The sequence below is a fragment of the Lissotriton vulgaris genome, chromosome 6 (assembly GCF_964263255.1).
Source record: "Lissotriton vulgaris chromosome 6, aLisVul1.2, whole genome shotgun sequence".
NCBI classification, from domain to species: domain Eukaryota; kingdom Metazoa; phylum Chordata; class Amphibia; order Caudata; family Salamandridae; genus Lissotriton; species Lissotriton vulgaris.
In genome coordinates this window covers 944,930,225-944,946,095 of record NC_141694.1, presented here as the reverse complement: position 1 = coordinate 944,946,095, position 15,871 = coordinate 944,930,225, and the positions used below count along the sequence as shown (strand labels likewise).

Sequence of the window (15,871 nt, the reverse complement as noted above, 5' to 3'; positions counted from 1 at the left end):
CTCCCTCGGCGTAAATCCCCGATGCAGCGCCTGCGCAGCGGGCGCGCACAGCGACGCGCCAAAGGCAAGCTCGTCTGTGCCCAGATTGCGCCCGGCGCCAGGACCCCTTCCCATTTTACACAGGATCAACTATTGGAGCTTAATCATGGCAAGTGCTCTCTCCATGAGGACTTGCCTAACTCCAGCCCTCCACTGTCTCTTTGCTGCAATCGATGTGGTTGGAGGGCTGAGGAGCTGACCTCCAATAGGCAAGAGGTCCAAATGACCATCACAAGTAACAACAACAGCGACATTTTTGATAGGAGAGGTAATCTAACGGAGTACGGAGAAAGAGCGTCCCTTATTTCAAATAGGAAGGCCATTAAGAGTATTTTACTCAATACAAAATCCATGGTAAAACACAAGCATTATCTAGAATGTCTCCTCCAAGTGGACGACCCTGATATAGTCTTTCTTACTGAAACTTGGGCCAACGAAAGCAGTGATCTTGAATGGCAAGTAGCGGGACCTACCTGCTATGTTGTCGCCAATGTGGATAGGAAAGGGGGAGGAATAGAGATTATTTATTGCAACTGTTATGACTACTGACGAATCATTAGAGGGCGCGGAAGCAATGTCATTTTTATTAAAATACAATAACCTTGAAACATTTGCTGGTCTCTTGGCCTATAGGCTGCCTGACCCCAGATCCCAGTTTCTCCTCTCCCTCCAGACCTACTTAGAATCCTGCACGGACACGGATAGTTTTACTATCCTCTAAGATTTTCATCTCCACTTGGAGGATAACAATAATTCAGATACTACTCACTTTTTAGATATTATCGCCAGTTTTGGATTAAAACAAATTGTTTGGGATCCTACGCATACAGCGGGTCACACGTTGGACGGAATCTGCACTAGTAACATCTGGACGCAAGTGAATGGGGTCGCTTTCCTCCCTTGGACCGACCATGCTGCGATCCATTTTACTGTAAAGCTTAAAATAGGGATTAGTCAGCGGAGAGTCAGACCATTAATGACTAAATATAGAGATTGGAAAACAGTGAGTAAATCTGATTTACTGCTTGCACTTGATTCGCAGCCTTTGGTCCTGCCTGATTCAAATCATGCTGCCTCGGAATTCTATAGTTGGCTTAATAAGGCATCCAAGAAAATAGCCCCTGAAAAAATTCAAAAACCACAATCAAAGAAACTCTCGTCCCCTTGGTACTCCGCGAATCTTAACTCCTTGGCTGCTAAGGGTTTTCCCGCTGGGTGCTGGATTCCCACATTTACCATTGTTTGTGACAAGGTCAACTCGTCATAAGCACAGGGCAGGTAAAACCCATGACGAGTTGACCTTGTCACTAGCATGGAAGTGGTTAAAGCACTAAAAATCAAATGCCGGCAAAAAAGAGCGTGCTTGAAGGATAAATTATGAAGTAGCTCTGAAGCAGGTCTATTGTGCAGCACTTGAGGAGTATAAGACCGCTATTATTCAGGCCAAAACCACTTTTTTCACTCTCAAAATCCAAGAGGCGGCGAATGTCCCTAAGGAGGTATTTCAAATGGTTACCTCTCTACTGAAATGTCCTTGTGATGTAACTTTTACACCCGACCAAGATTTTGTAAATAAATTGGCCTTTTTCTTTCAGAATAAGGTTCAAAAGGTATATAATGAATTTTCCAGTGAGGCTGAAAACTCCAAGGGAAAGGACTCACTGCAATCTACACTTAAGGTTGGAGGACATGGTCTATCTTACTTCTCTGTTTTGACAGAAGAAAATGTAGCCTGTATGTTGTCCCAAATTAAATCCGGCTCCCCTTTGGACCCGTGTACATCGTCCATAATACATCTGGCCCCAGAGAAAATTAGTTTTGTTTTGACCCCTGTGTTAAATACCATTCTCTCTTCTGGAGTATATTCTTCACAGTGGAAAAATGCCTGTATCCATCCCCTCCTAAAGAAGCCCAAGCTTGACCCGTTGGATGAAAAAAACTATCGTCCCATTTCCTGTTTACCATTTCCTGCCAAAGTATTAGAGAAGGCCATGAATATGGAGATAACATCTTTCCTAGAATCTGACAAGATTCTGGATAATACCCAGCATGGTTTCCGCTCGAATCACTCCACAGAAACCGCCTTGCTTATGGCAGCTGAAGATATACGTAAGGTCATGGATTCGGGGGGTAGGGCCATTCTGGTTTTGCTGGATTTGACAGCCGCCTTTGATACTGTGATCCATCTGGTGTTAATTCAAAGGTTTCAGGACATTGGTATTTCGGATTCAGCTTTAGCCTTATTGTCCTCATTTCTGGCATCTCGAAAACAAATTATCCACTAAGACGGACTTCAGTCAGAGGAATTCGTATTGCCGGGAGGTGTCCCTCAGGGATCGGCACTATCCCCTACTCTTTTTAATATTTATGTTGCCCCATTGGCAAAACTAATAAAGAGTTTTGGGTTCTCGCTGGTGTCATATGCTGATGACACTCAGCTGATAGTGTCAGTAACCCAGTCAGAGGATGAAATGACAGTCAAGTTCTCCAATTGTATTTCGGCCCTGATGAATTGGATGAGTGATAACTTTTTGAAATTAAATACTGAAAATTCTGTCGAATTGACTATGGCAATGCTTTGTACCTAGGAGCCGGGTTAAGACAACTGACCAAACTGCAATCAATCCAAAATGCGGCGGCCAGAGTCTTACTTAACTTACGGAAATACCATTCCACTTCATCTGCCTTGTAACAACTTCACTGGCCTCCGGTACGAAGGTGCATTGAGTTTAAGTCACTTTGTCTGGTTCACAAAGCTCTATTTGGTGGTGTGGCAGAGGATGTGCAGTCCTTGTTTCCCCGGTACACACCTGCACGTGAGTTAAGATCAGCCACGCTTGGGTTGGTCAAACTTCCCAAGATAAAAAAAGTAAGATGGGGAGGAAAACGCTTCTTCTTTCTTGCCTCTAAATTATGGAATTCAACTCCTATCCTTCTGAGAAAGGAGTTGAACAGAAGGACGTTCCGCAGGGAAATTAAAACTTGGCTTTTTATTCAATAATAACCTATGATTGCGCTGTGTTCTGTTCAGTTTTTCCCTAGCGCCAGGACGCCTCGGCAGCAGTGCGCTTTACAAATATTTTAATTCATTCATTCATTCTTTACAGCAGTAACGTTCCCCAATGGAACCATGCTTAAAGATCACCATAGGGGTGTTCCTTAAGCAGGTATCGACTCATTTGATTCTAGGGATGGTTTCAAGGGGAGTGGAATTCTCCTGAAAATGGTGCCACATTTCCATGTGGGGCATTCCATCATGATTCCAGTGTTCTTTTCTCCACCACTCAGAAGGAGAGGCTACACTTGTTGGTCCTATAGTGTGCCCTTAGCCGGTGGGATTTGATGGTACGGAAAAGGGAAAGGTGGTCCAGAAATGAACCCTATTCCAATAGACTGCCCACTGCATCAATCTGAGTTATGCTTGGGCCAAGAAGGACCTTCCTGAGCGCTTACTCTAAAAGGGTGAAACCTGCAACTGCAGCCCAGGTTTCAGGCTAGGACTGTTCTTGTCATAAGTCAGACTGTCACGTGAACCTCAGTACATTCTTTCACCAGGCTAAATAGTACATTGATTCTCAGGTCTACTGCAAGGGACATTCTGCCCATTTGGTCCTGCTGGACTTCCTTTTGTATTTCCATTCCTTAGACCTACCTCCTTGAATAGATCATTGCTTTGATATTGAGTCACAAGGGGAGGAATCAGTGATTAGAATTAGCCCTACCTCCTTGAATAGATAATTGCTTTGATATTGAGTCACAAGGTAAGGAATCTGTGATTAGAATTCCTCAGAAGAATTATTTAGTTGACTTTGCTAAATGTCTTTCTTGAGCATACTCTATTTAACTGTAGCTTTCTCGGCACCTGCATTCGGGTTCTCTCACGTCATCGGTAAGGATTAGTTTTTGCACACTGTAAGTCCATCTTCAATCTAGATAATGCTCCACATCTGGTGACTTGCAAAAATGGAAGACAAACTGATAACATGCGGGGAAGGTGCCTATATGCTGCACTGTGTGATTGTATTTGGAGGCAGAACGGAGCTATGGCAGAGGTTGAAAACGCCACATGCTGGCGCCCAGGAATTATTGCAAGCGATTGACAAGGTAAGGAATCTGTTTTCGGATAGAATGTTTTCCACAAAAGCCATCCCTAAAAGTAAGTAACTTATTCTTCAGAAACTGGCTACATTCCCTTTTCAGCCAAAAACCAATTAGAGACATAAATCTGAACTGTTTTGCAGCATCGTTGAAATACTGTTAGATCAATGTGTGGTCATGTGGTTTTTATGGCGAACATGAATGAATAATGTATTTATAGGGCACACTGTCACTCACAAGAGAGCATCCAGGCGCAGAGTTGGAGACCAACTTAACTTCTACATGATGGCATCCGGATGAAGACCAGAGAGTTGAACTAGATTAAAGAGGGTCAGAGCGAGCTAGAGACAAGAAAAAGCCTGTCTTCCGACTCTTTTTAAATCTGGCTTCAGTGTCTATAAATCGAAGCAAGCCTGGAAGTTGGCTCCAGACGTCCCATCCTGAGATTTAAGTATAAAGGGTGGGAGCTTTAAGAGGTTGGCATTGGAGGATCTCCGCCTCGTCTGGGTCCTATGATGGCAAAACCGGGCAGTGAGGTATTTAGGACTGGTAGAATTGAAGGTTTTAAACACCAAAATGAGGATCTTGAAGAGGAGACTCGTGAATAGGTAGGCAGTGTAGTCTTTTCAGGGCTTCGGACGCTGAGCTCAGTTTAGGGAGGTTGAGCACCAGTGTGTGATCTGAAGTTTGTGAGCAGCTGCTTGGAGCATCCTGCATAGAGCCAATTACAATAGTAAATTCTGGAGGTTATTAAAGCAATGCAACTGTTTTCATGGCAGCCAGAGAGGGAATTCAATTTTTTTTTTTATATATTTGATCAAGTTGAAGCCTATGCCTACCACTGCCAGAGCTTGTTTGTGGAAAGTAAGGGCAGTGTCAAATTTGTCATCCAGATTTTTCGCAACATCAACTGTGGCAGGGGGACAGAGTTGGACAAGTTTGACGTACTGAACAAAAGGTTCTTGGATCTATCCCTATTGCATTTAAGGTAGTTATTTTCCATTCAATAGATGATATTTGCAAACAGTTTTTGGAATTAAGATCACATCCAAAAGAGCCATTGTCGAAGGTTCGGGTCAATTGTGGGTCGTCAGCATATGATGTGATATTGATTCCATTGGAGGCTCTAATGGAGATGAGAGGGGTCATATACATATTGAATTGTGCAGTGCAAAGAGACGAGCTCTGTGGAACTCCAAATGCAACTGATATCTTGGCTAACAAGAATTGGCTGTAGGCTACCACTTGTCCCCTGTCAATCAGGAAGGATCTGATCCAGGCCACAGCCCTAATGGAGATACCAATTTCTTGCATCCGCTGCAAGAGAATGGTGTACGAGATGGTATCAAACTCTGCAGAGAGATCTAGAAGAACCAGACACACCATTATTGCCAACGCCCAAGGTCATTTTGAAGCTTTCAGGATTCTCTAGTAAGACAAACTCCGTTAAGTGCTTGGGTCTGAAACCTGATTGGCGAGCACATAATGAATTTGTGTTCATTATACATTGGAGTACACTGTGGTATAGCAAACATGTTTCGCATGGAAGTGCATAGGTTTTGTTCACTTTCGCTTGAACTTCCATGCCTGCTGGTAATAAATGGGGTTCTAGGAAGATCGTTTTGTACTTGCACTTTGCAAGGGGTTTTATATTTCCTCTGTATTGCGATTGACATTTAGTTTTGTAACCTTAATACATCACCCATTTTCTACTCCATGATTAAAAATGAACTTGTAGTTATTCTTATTTGAAAATGTATTTTGTAAAAGAATATGATAATAGTGATGCCCATCTGAGTTGCTTGTAAAGAATGTGATGTATATTATTGTTTATAGGAGTTCTCTGCACAAGGCAGAATATTTCTAATGTTTGTGCCTTGAGAATTTTAAAATTATAAAGATGGTTTGAAAAGAGAACTGATACTTTTATAACACAGTTGTAAATGATCGAGTTGAACACCAATTATAGTCTAGTATGTTGTTGGAGGATGTGCAGAGTAGATTAATCTGGATTCCTTGATAGACTTGCTGTGCTTATTAGTTGTTCTACTGCAGGTGCAATTACTGTTGCTTATCTGGATTTCTAAAGTGCTTTCAATAAACATTTTACAAGTACAAAGGAAGAGTAATTTTCCGTCACACCGCACTCTCTACAGCAGTATGCACTTTCTAGTAGGGGGGTCGCCAATCTTTCTGTAACAAGAGCTACTTATGTTCAATGAAAATGATAAGGAGTTACTAATATACGTGTTGTACTAGTGGCTGCGCCAGGCAAAACTACATTAGTGGCCACTTGCAGTGTGAATAGGTTTTGTCAGTTTTAAATGCCTTTAAAGGGATGCTCAAAGCCCCTTGCACCAAGGTTATTGTAATAATAATATGGCTGCCCAGTGCTGCAAGGTTTATCACTCAAATATTCACTTTAAATGGACTTTTGAAATGTAGCCATATTTCTCCAAACATGGGCTTAGGAGTTCTGAAAATACACACCTTTTCGTCTTGAATTCAAACTGTTACATATATTAGTTCCGCCAAGCAAAGACTTCTAATTTAGTAGGTAGGGCTGCACACTGGGGAGCTACTTACAGGTTTCTGCGAGCTACCAGTAGCTCACTAGCGACTTGTTGGAGAAGCCTGTTCTAGTGATTACTTTCCTCGTGAAACCTGCAATCTAAAACATTGTTCTTGTTTGGGTGGGGGCACACATCAAATAAAAAGAATAACACACCCAAAGGGGAGAAAACTGTTGCAGGCTATCATATTTCTGTTCTTGTTCGATCTGGCGTTAATCAAGACGTTTTGATTTTACTAGTTATATGAGTAACATACTTACTAGGGGTTTCCGCCAGCCCTATGTCTTTTTCTATGTCATTCACATTTTTTCTTACTCCCACTGCAGCATTCCACATGGGGCAGTGGTTCAACCAAATAAAGCTATGATGGCATTCTGTTCTTTCACAAGGGACGAACACAATCACCAAACAAGTAACTTTATCGCCATGGGCTATTATGGCAATGTACCTTTGGAGACGAAAACAATTTTTGTCCTTTAGTCGTTTTTTTTGTTTGTTTGTTTTTTTATAGGAGTGGCTGGCTGCTTCCTCAAAAATATTTTTGGGCGAAACCAAGATAAAACAAGCATTGAGAGAGCCAAAAGGGTGTAAGCCCAATGCCAGACCTATTGGCTTTGTAAATGCTTGTTTTATTAGGTTAACAAAATGTGTTGAGCGTTAGAGCACTTAAGCCACCATTTTTTAAATCTAATCGACAAGTATGGAATCCCACCTCCCTTCTTTATGCTTGGCTGTGGAAAGAATTAAAGGTTTTTTTAGTTTGATTTATTGAGGAATAAAAGGGGAAGGGGAAGGAAAGAGAAGAATTACAATAAGCAGGTGGCAGAAATAAACATTAAAGTAAAAACTTCATAAAAATAGGCATTACAAGCATGAGAAAGCGTGAACATATCATATAGGTGGGAATATATGAAGCAAAAATACAATATATATGAATACAATAATAATAATAATCAAATATAAGTAGGAATAAACTATTACGGAGGAAGTCATGGGGGTTTGTGGACTTCAACTGTGTCTGGAGCAGGAGAGGTAGGAACTGAAGTAGTAGGAGAGAGATATGTTACCAAAGGGAGCCAAAGTAGGTCACGTTTAATGGCTAAAGAGATGGGAGATACATAATTAGTGTCTAAACGATGATTAAAACAAATTGCATTCCACCAGGATTGATAGGTAACATTCGCAGCTTGTTTCCAATTAGAGATAATGATATGAAAAGCTATAGCAAGGAAGAGGTCAAGTAAAGGGTAATGGTTGGAGGGATGGGGAAGTTCTGATGAGAGGGAACCAAGAAAAACTAGTAGAGGTGAAAAGGGGATCTGGAATTGAAAAATCTTTTGAATTTGCTTACAGACCGACTGCCAGAACTGGGAAATAGGAGGGCAGTCAAACAACATATGTTTGAGGTCAGCAGAGGGGAATGAACAAGACCAGCAGGAGGAGGGAGTGTCTGTTGAGAAACGGGATAGGGCGAGAGGGGTAAATAAAATCCTATGGTAAATAAAAAATAAAGTCTGGGTAGTGTTAGCAGCCCTGGAGGTCTTATGGAGTTTAGTCCAAATTTTGTCCCAAAAAGGGACCGGCCATGTCTGAGAAAAATCCAGCTCCCAAGCAAGTTCAGTATGAGATTTTGATCTATCATTGGTAAGGCGAAAAGAATTATATAAGGCGGAAGCAGAAGGAGACGCGTCCAATAAAAGGGAAGTGGGTCTGCAATCTGCCGGAATATCGTTAGAGGATGGAAGAGCTTGAAGGTATGAAAGTAAGACTGGATAAAGGGTGTTGTATTGAGTTCGGGCAGAGACGGGCAAAGAGAAAAGAGATTGAAGGTGTTGAAATGAAAGAGGTGTACCTTGAGACACTAATTGAGATATCCAGGAAAGACCACGAGAATGCCAAGTTTTCCAATATATGGTACGGTTTCGTATTTTAAGAAGAGCATTATTCCAAATCGGTTGTTCATGAAGAGAGAGAAGAGATAAGAGGACGAGACGTAGGGGGAAAGGAGATTATGAGAGTGTGAAAGAATAGGCGAGCTGAGACGAGTTAAGGAGGATGTAAAAGATAAAAATTCTTGATAGGTGAAAGGGGAAATGAAAGAAGATTCCATACTTAACCAGACAGGGGGATGATGTGGCAAATCAGATGATAACCAGCAAATCGTTTGTTTCAGGGAAAAAGCGCAATGATATAGTTTGAAATCAGGAAAACAGACTCCAGAGTTAGCTTTGTCTTTACGTAAGGAAGTAAGGGCTATTCTGGATCGTTTTCCGTTCCAGAGGAATTTCAGTAGCATAGAGTCAATTTTCTTAAAGAAAGAGAGAGGAATGCATATATGGAGCATGGAAATAGTGTTAAGATGTAGGGGAGATAACATCATTTTTATAGAATTGAGGCAACCCCACCAGGATAAAAAGAGCGGATGCCAACGAGTGATAGCTGTATCCATTTTCTTATATACATAATCAAAGTTAAACTTAAGAGTATCAGATAACAAAGGAGCAAACCAAACCCCTAAGTATTTAATTTTGGATGGTTGCCATGAGAAACCTGTAGAAGAGAAAAAATGTTTCTGACAAAAAGGATTCAACGGTAGAATCTCACATTTATCAGCGTTCAAACGATAGCCGGAGACTGCAGAAAAAGAAGAAACCTGATGAAGAAAAGAGGGAATGGAAGTAGCAGGATCATAGCAGTAGAAAAGAATATCGTCGGCATAAACCGAGAGTTTGACTTGTTGGGAACCAAAAGGAAAGCCAGAAATAGTGTCATCTAAACGAATTTTTGTAAGGAAGGGTTCTAAAGCTAAAATAAAAAGTAAGGGAGATAGTGGGCAGCCTTGTCTAACTCCTCTGTGGAGAGAGAAATAGTCCGAAGACAACCCATTAACAAAAATAGAAGCTTGAGGATTAGAATAAAGCAAGGAGATAACAGAAATGTATTTAGGAGGAATACCAATCCAACGTAAAGCCTCAAACATGAAATCCCATCCAATGCGATCGAAAGCCTTCTCCGCATCTAGGGAGATAGCAGCAAAAGGAAGAGTGAGTGAAGAAGATTTACTAAGTACATTAAGAAAAACTCGGGAATTATCTGAAGAGAGACGTCCTTTGACAAAACCAGATTGTTCTGGTCCAATGATGTCCGGTAAAAGAGAATCCATACGTAAGGCCAATATTTTTGCTAGAATTTTATAATCAGTATTAACCAAGGATATTGGTCTATAATTTTTACAAAGGGAATGGTCTTTACCATCCTTTGAAATTAAGCAAATTAAGGATTGTTGGAAGGAACCGCTAGAAGAGCTGGTGTCGGAAAAGGATTGAAATAAAAGTAGGAGTTTGGGAAGAAGAAGAGAAGCGAAGTGACTGTAAAATTCAATTGTAAAGCCATCAGGGCCCGGAGATTTACCATGATGGAGTTTAGAAACAGCATGGCAAACTTCAGAAACAGAAAGATCGCGTTCCAAAGCGTGAAAATCAACATGTGAGGTTGGGGGAGAAGGGAGAGATTGAAAATAAACAAGAAGATCATCAGGAGTATGAGTTTGCTCAGGAGTATAAAGCGCATCATAGAATTTAGCAAATTCTGCAAGAATTTCTTTATCTTTAAATATGGATTCACCAGAGGAGGTTTTAATAGATTGAATTTTTGTGCGCTCTTTACGGATCTTCAGATAGTTGGCCAGGAGCTTCCCCATTTTATTTTTACCACCGTAATATCTAGAGTTACATTTGAGGAGGATATTAGAAGCGGCATCCGTTGTAAATTTGTTAAAAGAGATTTTCGCATCAATAAGAGCTTTAAGAGAGGAATCAGATTTAGAGGTGAAATATGCCTGTTCTAAAGTCTTGATGTCAGCTAAAATTTTCTCTGATTTGGCTGCGTGTAGTTTTTTCCCCCGTGACACAAAATTAATAATAAAACCCCAAGAGGCTGCTTTAAATGAGTCCCAAACCATAACAAAGGGAGAATCTGGAGTTTGATTTAAAAGAAAAAATTCCTTGGCAAAAGCAGTAAATTCAGCATGAAAAGTGGGGTCTGTAAGTAAAGCATTGTTAAAGCGCCATCTACCAGAATGTGGGGAGAATGGGAGTAAGTCTAGGTCAACAAAAACATGGGCATGGTCTGAGAGTAGAATGGAGCCAATCTCTGAGCGGATAGCGTGTTGGGATAAGGGTTTATGAAGAAAGATATGATCAATACGAGATTGGGATTGGTGAGGAGGGGAGAAGAAGCTATATTCACGAAGGTCGGGGTTGCATAGTCTCCAAATGTCTACAAGGGCATTATTCTTAAATGAGTTGAGAAATTGCGTGTGCATTCTAGAGGGGGTAAATTTGACTTTTGAGTGTCGATCAAGGAAAGGATCCACAATCTGGTTGCAATCCCCAGCGAGGAGTATATACTCTTCAGTAAGGGAAGACAATTTGGTAGAAATAGCAGGCCAGAAGGATTTATCAATTGCAGTAGGAGCGTATACATTAAAAAGGGTGAGCGGGATGTAATCAATGAGTAAATTAACAATAAGCCAACGGCCATCAACATCACATTCATGAGGAATCGAAGAAACATTTAACTTTTTATGTAACAAGAGTACAACTCCATTCTTTCTAGAAGTGGTAGGTGAACAAAGAACATTACCCACCCAGCAACGTTTAAGCTTCAAAGCCTCCGGTTCAGAAAGATGAGTTTCTTGAAGGAGGGCAACATCAGTTTTAAGTCTTGCTAAATGCGAGAGAACCCTTTGCCTTTTAATGGGATTATTTAATCCCTTAACGTTCCATGTTGTTACACGGAATGAAACAATTTAGAAAACAGCTATAAACAACATGCTTAATAATGCATAAAAATATAATTGAGAAGAAATTAGAAAAGTAGAAGAGAAATGTGAAAAGAAAACAGGAGGCAAGGATGCAAGCAATAATGATTCCAGAGAGAGAGAACCAACGAAGAAAAAATAGGTAGATGTGGAAATGGCAGATGTGATAAAGAGAAGAAGGAAAATCTGGAAAAAGGAGAGAGAAGTGAAGAAGAGTCCAGGGAAGAGGGAGAAGAGAATGCAAGAAAAGAGAAAGAGAAAGGGTACCGAGATGAACATAGAGACAGTATAAGTTCGAAGTGAACGACTGAAAGACATACTTACGAGAACGGAAAAACTCAAACAGGAATGGGGGTGGTGGTTGCGGGAGATGACGACGTCAACAACCAGAGCGAGCAACCAACCAGTGATATGAAGATCCAATGGACAAGACAAAAAACATTAGGAAGCATCGAGAAGGGTCGACGAGGGGAACATCTAAAGGAAGGAAATACACATTAGAGAGTAACATAAGAAGTCACAGTGACAACATGACTCAACTTAATATCACAGTATAGAAAACAGTAAAATGAATTAACAAAAACAGCTAATAGAATAAGAGAGAGCAATTAACATTGAATAAACAACACTAAGGAAGAGCAAGTAGAAACATAATCAGACGACAACATGCAAATATATCCAACAATAGACAACAAGTGTCCTCAGCCAGGTTTGGAGGTATCCATAACATCCGGATTCAGTTGGCGAAGAAAGGCTTGCAGAACCGCAGGATCATCATATGTGGTAGTTTTGTCTTTATACGTGACCTTGAAGAGGCAAGGGTGTAGGAGACCATATCTGGCATTGATAGCTCGTAACTGAGGTCTCAAGTCTAAAAACCTTTTCCTTCAATCAGCGGTGGCCTTGGAAACATCTTGCGAAAGATAAAGACGGTGACCTTCCCACATGATTTGCCTCTTGAGTTTGGCAGCTGAGAGGACCTGCAGGAGGTCTGTATACTGCAAGAATAGCATGATAACACCTCTAGGCTTGGTAGCAACCTTGGGGCCAAGACGGTGCGCTCTCTGGATATTTATGGAGGATAGAGCCGCAGCGTCTAGTATCTTCGCAAGGAAGGATTGGAAAAAGACGGTAGGATTGGACCCTTCTGAAAGTTCCGGAAGGCCGTACAAGCGAAGGTTGTTCCTGCGGTTTCTATTTTCCAAATCCTCAGTTTGACGCCTGAGGAGAAGAATTTCAGCTTCTATTGAAGGAATGCGGGAGCATGAAGAATGTAAAGAGTCTGAGGATTGTTCCAAAGTTGTGACTCGAGAGTCCAAAGATGTCCACTTCTCCTGCATAGCCTGCATATTTTTTGTGGAGGCTTCCATAAAGGGTTTGAAGGCTCGGAGTTCTTCCAGAATGAGGTCCATGGAGGAGGAAGAAGAGTTACTCCCAGGCGAAGGCGGATCTTTCTTCAGCCGCTTGGATGAGGTCAAAGAAGGCTGTGTCTTCCCTCCAGCGTGGGCTTTAGGAATGGCTCCATGGGCCGAGTCAGATTTCGAGGATTTGCCCTCTTCCATTTCTTGGTGTGGAGAATCGGAATCAGATCCAGAAGGAAGTTTCGGCAAAGAAGTGAGCTTCAAGGTACGAAGTTTCCCCATAAAAGGCAGTCAAGCACTAGTAGAAAAAGGAGAATAGGAGAAACCTCGCAATGCCACTGAATAGCGATGAGTAGTGGACCCACCGCCTAGAAGAAACAATCCAGAGACAATCAACCAACCAAGAACGCAGGAACGGAGGTATGTGGTAAGAGGAAGAGTCCCGTCAGAAAGTTCAAAGCATGGAGAGAACAGAAGCGCCAAATAATGAGAGAAAGCGCTGCATGCGGATAACGTGTGGCAGAGGTTATAAAAGGAGCACTCGCTGAGGTGGAGGAGAGGCACTTAGGTCCAAATAGAATTCAAAAATGTCACTGGCAGAACTTGAGAAAAAAAGCGCTTCAGGAAAAGTCAAAATGTAAGTTCATGGTGGTGAGTATAGCAGAGGAGCGCAGATAAACATGGGAGGAGCATCCCTCGTTGAATAGAACACCAGCCCTCGTTGAAAATGACACCACTGACGCGCAAGTTGATAGCAAGGTGAACACAAGACCTCACAGAAGTTGAGTAAAAATTGGTAACTGGAGGCAAAGAAAGAAGCTGTGACGCATCCTACTGCGCATTTGAGAGACTTCCTGAAGCAGTATTGAGGGGGAAGTACAGTAGAGGTACAGACAATACTTTCATGAGGCGTTGCAGCTGGGAGTCACATGCGTGAATAGATAAAGATGTCACACCACGTAATGCAGGCAGAGTCTGTGGAGAAAGGCATTTGAGGAGCTGGTTGTGAAAAACATATGGCTTACCAAGGAGCGCAGTATGAAAGCAGCGCTTGCCAAATTGATATGCAGTTCCTTCAATAAGTACCGAGGAGTCCGCCCGGTGAAGGTATGTGACGAGAAGCCGGCCGCCTCTGTGTCCCGCGGCCGGCGTACAAAATGGCGGTGACAGCCGCGAAACGAAAGATTGCGGTGAACTCCTGCGTCGACCCGTGAAAAGCGGAAACAGTGAGGGCGCTGGGCTCTGCTCACGTTCCGCTGCACGGGGCTGTGTGGAAAGAGGAAAATTTCACCGACATAGTGCCCCTTGTGTGGAGTTTAGGTGCGGTCGGTAGCAGAGCGCTCGCTCTACGCCGCCATCTTGGCCGCCGTCCAAGCCACGCCCCCAAGAAATTAATGTTTTAAACACATCACATTGAGCACAATGATTGTGTGCCTTAGAGTCCCCATAATAGAAAATAGAAACAGCTATTGATGAAAAAGCTGGGACATAGACGTTTAGTTTTGGCCTAATTTATTAAGATGTTTGCATTATTTTGATAAGATTGCTCAATAGAAACCTGTGCACATTCTGCCTTATTATTTTCTGTACCTGTCACAATCATTTCTGTTCCTTACAAAAGACAAGTAACTCTTCTTTTGCTTTAACAGGGAAATTCCGTCATCCAGAAGTGGTACAGCTCGTCTCAGCCATCAACGAAGAAAGGAATTCAAATATTGCTGTGGACTCGAATGAAGCAAAACAATAAAGCATTTTAAGCAGCAGTGTAATAAAATATTTATTGTTTTTATATTGTATATCTTTTTGCTTATTTTCCGGTAGGATATTTTATTATTTATTTTATTTTACGTTTGGGTCTACGATACTCATCAATATTTTTGATGAATGGATTTGAGAACCAATGATCTAGCATCAGATCAGCTGCAAAAAGCAGAAAGTAAAATATCTGTCACTTTCAAAGTCAAAGAAGTCTTTATTCAGATTTGCATAAAACCATAAAAGATTATAGAATAAAATCCGAAACACATCAACACAGAACAAAAAATGAATTGAAACATTTCAAAGTAACCATTCAAGATATACAAATGGACATACAATCACGGGTAAACAGATAGGACTCGATTAAACATACTTTACGTGTCCAAGCTAAACAAACTGATGATAAACTCCCAGCTTAGCCTTCCATGGATTTCCTGAACCTAACAGCCATTTTAAGGAATGAGGAAACTTTAAAACACACATATGGGCTCCCTAAAAGCAGTAGATAAAATAATGCATCACAACACTTTCTAGAACCGAGAAACTTTAAAACCAGCTTCCGTTAGATAACAAAAGGAGCTCTATAAAAATTGCAAAAGAACATAAAGAGCATCGATGTTTAGGTTGAGGACCTGTCGGAAGGACTGGCCTAATCTCGTGTTCCCCACCCACCGGACTTTCCCAAAAAACAGAAAAGGCGCTGCGCTGATGCTGAAGTGGTGCTGCGTTGGTGCTGAATTGCTACTGAGCTGGGACTGCACTGGCGGTGGTGCATTGATATGGTGCTACGCTGATGCTGAGTGGGAAACCGCATTTACAGCGCTGTTTCCACAACGCAGTACTATTACAACGCTGTCGTTACAACGACCGGGTTGTTAGTACACAATACCTTTACATCACAAGTCATTACAACAACTTTCTAAAGGGGGTGCAAAGGTATTGGATATAAATCCAAGATCTTCCCTGCTGTTGCGCAAACTGGAGTAGAAATAGTACATAATACTGTTGCTAAGTCCAGCGCGCCCCCTACAGCAAGTCGTTGTAATGACTTGCGATGTGAAGGTATTGCGTACTAACAACATAGTCGTTGTAACAACCGCATAGTAATAGCATGCGTTGTAACATGCTATATTTATTCTAAGTTGGTGCTGAGTGATGCTGAGGTAGTAGTGTGCTTGTGCGGAAGTGGTACTCAGATTGTGATGAGTGATTAGTTGGTG

General features: G+C 41.7%; 1 protein-coding gene across 1 annotated transcript in view; it reads left to right on the top strand.

The window, feature by feature from the left end:
* The window catches only part of HDDC2 (HD domain containing 2), a 108,281-nt gene extending 93,595 nt beyond the window's left edge, over nucleotides 1-14,686 (top strand). The window contains exon 6 of the mRNA XM_086926983.1: nucleotides 14,543-14,686. Within this exon, the coding sequence (XP_086783109.1) occupies nucleotides 14,543-14,640 (98 nt within the window). The 3' untranslated portion in view covers nucleotides 14,641-14,686. The remainder of the gene's footprint in view (nucleotides 1-14,542) is intronic.
* The last annotated feature ends 1,185 nt before the right edge of the window (nucleotides 14,687-15,871 follow it).